This window comes from Limulus polyphemus, unplaced genomic scaffold, assembly GCF_000517525.1.
Source record: "Limulus polyphemus unplaced genomic scaffold, Limulus_polyphemus-2.1.2 Scaffold23, whole genome shotgun sequence".
NCBI classification, from domain to species: domain Eukaryota; kingdom Metazoa; phylum Arthropoda; class Merostomata; order Xiphosura; family Limulidae; genus Limulus; species Limulus polyphemus.
The window spans coordinates 764822-770358 of NW_013665633.1; the positions used below are offsets into that span (position 1 = coordinate 764822).

General features: G+C 34.6%; 1 protein-coding gene across 3 annotated transcripts in view; it reads right to left on the reverse strand.

The window, feature by feature from the left end:
• Positions 1–5537, reverse strand: part of LOC106458490 (ecdysone-induced protein 74EF-like) — a 171771-nt gene that overhangs the window by 28431 nt on the left and 137803 nt on the right. For all 3 annotated transcript variants that reach the window (XM_022385115.1, XM_022385111.1, XM_022385105.1), the window contains exon 5: positions 1749–1853. In XM_022385115.1, coding sequence (XP_022240823.1) covers positions 1749–1853 — 105 coding nt within the window. The remainder of the gene's footprint in view (positions 1–1748; positions 1854–5537) is intronic.

Consider the following 5537-nt stretch of genomic DNA (forward strand, 5'->3'; position numbering starts at 1 on the left):
ACTCATCATATACATCCAGAAGAACTATGTACAGTAACTTCTTCATTATCAGTGTGGTTAGTCACAGTGAACTTACTATTTCTGACTCATCATATACATCCAGAAGAACTATGTACAGTAACTTCTTCATTATCAGTGTGGTTAGTCACAGTGAACTTACTATTTCTGACTCATCATATACATCCAGAAGAACTATGTACAGTAACTTCTTCATTATCAGTGTGGTTAGTCACAGTGAACTTACTATTTCTGACTCATCACATACATCTAGAAGAACTATGTACAGTAACTTCTTCATTATCAGTGTGGTTAGTCACAGTGAACTTACTATTTCTGACTCATCATCCCATATGCCACCGATTCTTGGTCCAGTTAATGCTTCGTCAGTAACTTATGTCCTCAGGTTGTTAAAGTGGTTTCGCGTATCACGTTACAACTACAGGTCATACTTCAATGGACTGAACTACCAAATAATATGATATACTGCAGAGTCCAGTCTTGTCAGAACCAAACAATGTACTACTGGCACATACCACAGCCAATTCCAAATTCATGCTTGAAATGATATTATTTCGCTGTTTTCTCATAACTTCTCTTTATCCAGTTGTTGTCATGCAAATTAATATGTTTTAACTAACGTGACCACATATTTCTGCACTGTGGATTATCTCTACTGGAGAGGGGCCCATACATCACATTAACAGGGACCATTACTTCATATGTAGAAATTAATAGATTTGGAAAGTAGCTTGGCAGAATGTTGTTTTGTCACCTGTATGCCAATGTGACATATAACAAATTGTCATCCCAATCGTTCACTCAAACTTTTATGTTGAGGATGTCCCAATGAAGTGTGTGTCTTCACCACACCTTATACGCAATACAACTTCGCAAACAACAGAGACTATTAAATTTTGCTTCTTGGCCCATCTGAATTTTTTCAAATGCTCCAAACCATTGTTAAGCCAACTTATTAGCAATGGTCTGAGCTAGGGTGTCGGTGGGTAAATAAGCCTCAGTACACTGAGGTGATTCATAATGACCAGTATATATCAGCTATCATTATCTGGCCCCAGGTGGGGTTCTATAAAATCAAAGGTTATGTTTTGCAAGATAGAACCTGCCACTCTCTTCCCGCAAGGCTAGTTTTTCTTGGAGCAACACAGTGTCTATACAACCTGTAGAGGCACTTCTGATTTATACTCCAAAATAGATTATACCGAGTAAACAGGGATAAAAAATAAGATTCGTGGTACTCTTAGATACAACTTTGGTTTGTTTTAAAATAGCTTATATGCAATTTAGAAGAAATATAAACTAAATTAATGTTTGTCTTAGCAACAAATCTAAAATATAAATGTGTTTTTTCATCTTTTAAAAGTCAAATCAAACTTATTTTCTGAATAGTTTATATCTAATCATAGAGGGGTATAAACAACGATTCTTCATTACCTGATGGGCAAACTTGTACGTGTCTTTGTTTTTTACTTTCTTCAGTAGAAGCCATAAACACGTGTAAGTACAGTCATAAATTTTCACTTCCCTACAGCACTATATACTGAATAAGAGATTTGGAGGTTCCACTAACTACACTTAACAACAAGAACAACAAAATCATGACGATGGCAAATGGTTCCTTGATTGCATTCGAATAATCTGTTGCGAAATGAATTATAATTAATAATCCAGTGGGATTTATTTACAGTAATCTTTGTATAAAGAATAGATTAGTGTTATAATTAACCTACCTGGTGCGCTCCTGAGTCTAGGTTTTGATTCGTCGTTACTCAAGTGACCACTACTACTGTCCACGTCTGACACTCCACTATCAGCTGGACTTGGAGGTAAGGAGCCTAAAAATGCGTTATCGTCTTAATATAAAATGCACTTGTGATGAAATCACAAAAAAGGAAAATCAATATACTCTCCCAAACAATCACAAATAGTATAAAAACATCTACAACAGAGAAGTAATTAATCAACCACAACAGTACTCTTATATATTTTTATCTATCTTCAACATTATCAGCAGTCAGCAAATAAAAAGAGCATAAAAACACAGATGCTGATAAGGAATACCATAGATCAATAGAACGATCAGGTTGTTTTGGTTTCTAAGGTTACGATACCATGATAGCTACAGGAACGCAAACAACTCCCTCCGCTGTGGTCAAGGTAAAGGGTCAACTGAAACGAGGTCATGCCCTACGGTGCGGCTCCTGTTTGTACTTGAATGTTTTTCAAGTTTCCGTTATTTTTGTGTTTGGGTAAAATGAACCAAAACAAGTGACTGGGAAAGGGCGTTGTAGACGATTCTTTGACCTAGATTCATGCGACACAAATAACCGAAAACAGACACTTCACTCGAACAACAAGAACAGAACCCAAAGACTGGAAAATTATTTTTACTTAAAACGCTACTTAAACAAAGATTTGAAGATTTAGTTCAAAGAATTTGCAAATATTTTTTATTTGACTTAGATTAGACATGTATGGTAAATATATTGTTAGAAAACTATCGTACACTTTACGAAACAATACCGAATAGTTCTTTCTGTGACGGCATAAAGGGGAAAAAAACAGGAAGAAAGTTTTTCTCTGTCAAACTGTTAGAACTCTAAAAAAAGGAGGGAATCCTCAAAAGCCGCGGCACTTCAAATTCATTTAGGCAGGATTAGAGTAAATTAGTCTATGAGACTTTTTTTTTCCTTTTTTTGTGCACCAGCAATAATACCAATCATGGTGCTCGCGCATTACTCATCAAGATCTCTACCAGCCTACCTTCAAATTGAAATCCTGTAAAGCAGGATTATAGTAAATTAATCTATGAGACCTTGGGAGTAGACAAATATATCAATCGAAAGGGTTTGACCTCCTGAGTATAAAACTGCAATTAGATCTCAAATCGGCCAAGAGATGACGGAGCTATGAGCTAAAAATTTTTACTTGAAAAAAAAACCCAACTCGGAGCCATTCTATGAGCCGATATGCCGCGGCTACCAGAAACAAACAAACGAACAAAAACTTTAATAGAAATATTCTTAATTTGTTTACGTTATCGTTAATATTTTCAATTATTAATTATGCATTAATTAACTTATTTAACGTTTCTTAATCAACAAGATGTTGATTGCTCAAGGGTATTTAATTGATTTTATAGGGGCAATAACATTTCTTTGAAACATTATGCCTGTTATGAGTGTGTAATGTGTATAATGTGATCAGACAGAGTACTCTTGATGAACTATGTAACGAACGACAAGCCAAGGATAGAAGGATAATGCCCTGCCTTGTATTCTAGCTGATTTCACAGGTGACCAGACAACACTAACGGAGAAAGAAATTATTTTGATATCGATGTCCACTTACTGGAGATTCAAATTCAAAGTTGTTGCTAACTGAGCCATGCCCTATATGAAAGTATTTTAATTAAACGCTATTATGTATGTTCGAATTAAACCGAACTCGAAACGTTTAAGTAGAAACCGAAGAATAAATTATGAAAGGTTTTCCTTTTCTTTGTTAACACAATATCGAGTTTCACTTGGTCAGTTACAATGAGATTTATGTGCCTGTAAACAATGTTATTTCTGAAAGACATGATACGGATTTCAATTGGAAAGCCAAAAATGTAATTACAACAAAGATAACCACGTGTTGGTAACCAACAATGGAAATTCTCCAAAAAAAAAAAAAGAAGAAGAAGAAGAAAGTAGAGATACTCAGCTGGGTGAAGTGGACCTGTTTTCACTTCTGGAGATAATTAATCAGTGCACACAGCTGGGAAGCTTGTGTGTTAATAAAATCTTATATTTTAACTAGGTACTTCAGCGTGTAAGTTTTTTTTCTATTAACACACTAGTTTAAATGGGATTAAAACCAATATTAAGTCAACAGTTTAGAGTGACATACGCTCCTTCAGAAATTCCGTCTTACATGTCTAATTCGAAATATATTTTTCGCTCAAAAGTACATCAAACTAAGTGAGTGAGAGAGAGTGGCTCAGAAAAACAGGTATATTTTAACGAAATTATACAGCTTCAGAAACTAAGCAGCAAACTCTGATTTTTACATGACATTATACCGAAATAACAACTCTTCAACAGCCTAGTTAAATTCAAAACTCTATTATAAGGTAGGTATATGCAATACGTATACAGTTATATGCTTTAATGCAATAAGAAAGACTGGAGAAAGTAAATGTAATTTTGGATTACCACGGGCTAATGAAGTTCAGAAACGTTCAACAGAAAACAATCTCTCGGGGAGTTACCCCAAGGGTTAATAAGATACCGAAGTCAATGGACTGTTCTAGAATTACCCAAGTTAAAACTTCAAAATGTAAACATTAAAATATAAAATTTGTTAACTATAATTTTTATGGGCATTATCTATTGATCTATCTATTTAAAACAATTTCGAATTAAACTTGACGAGTGTAATTTTTACAGGCATAGTTAAACTATCTATCTATAGCTTGCTCTGGTAGGAAGTTAATCTGTCTGTCAGTCTAAAGTTAAATACTTTAAAGGATCAAAAAGTGTAAGATTTGCTTGTGGTAAAAGGATCCTTGGTGCATAAAAATATAGTATTTGTTTATTGTTAAGTACGAAGCTACACAATGAGTTAGTTGTACTCTGCCCATCGCAGGTATCGAAACCTAATTTTAGCGTTATAAGCCCTCAGAAGTAATTGCCAATTAGTCACCGTAGAGGGAGGGGCTATATATAACACTATTTTAGATTGTTTTGCGGACTTTATACTCACATTAGGATTATTACAATATGCCTTCTTAACTTCCAATATGGGGATTAATTTCAGAAGAAAAACAAAACACATGACTAAACAGATTTTACGTTTCTTGACGGATTGTAGTGTTAAAGATAATTTCTAAGCAGAATACCCAAGAAAAATCTTTTTTAACCAATTAAGTTCAAGAAGAATAACGTAATAACTGTAATCAATTTCAAGCTTCGATTAAAAAAAAAGATAATGATACATATAGACTTTGTTTTTTTGTTTTTTTTAGCCACAACATAGCGGCTCATAAGAATGGCTCCGAGTTTTGTTTTTCAAGTACAAACTTTTAGCTCATAGCTCCGTCATCTCTTGGCCGATTTGAGAACTAATTACAGTTTTGGACTCAGGAGGTCAAACCCTTTCGATTGATTATTTGACAACGTTCAAGGTCTCATAGATTAATTTACTATAATCCTACTTAAAATAATTTCAACTTGAGGGTAGGCTGGTAGAGCTCTTGATGAGTAATAAAATCGAATTGGATATATTCGAGCCCCTTTAACGACATTTTGGCTATTAATGTATAATCTTTTGTTTACGATATCTACAAGCTAAAGTATACCAGACTTTGAGGATTAAGTATGCTGTTATCGCCAACAGTGTTAAAGGTTATGCGTCAATGTATGTACTGACTGCAAGTTGAGCTTCGATGAATGAGAGGAGTTGCTTGTCTGTTTGTTTGTTTTGGAATTTCGCGCAAAGCTACACGAGGGCTATCTGCGCTAGCTGTCCCTAAT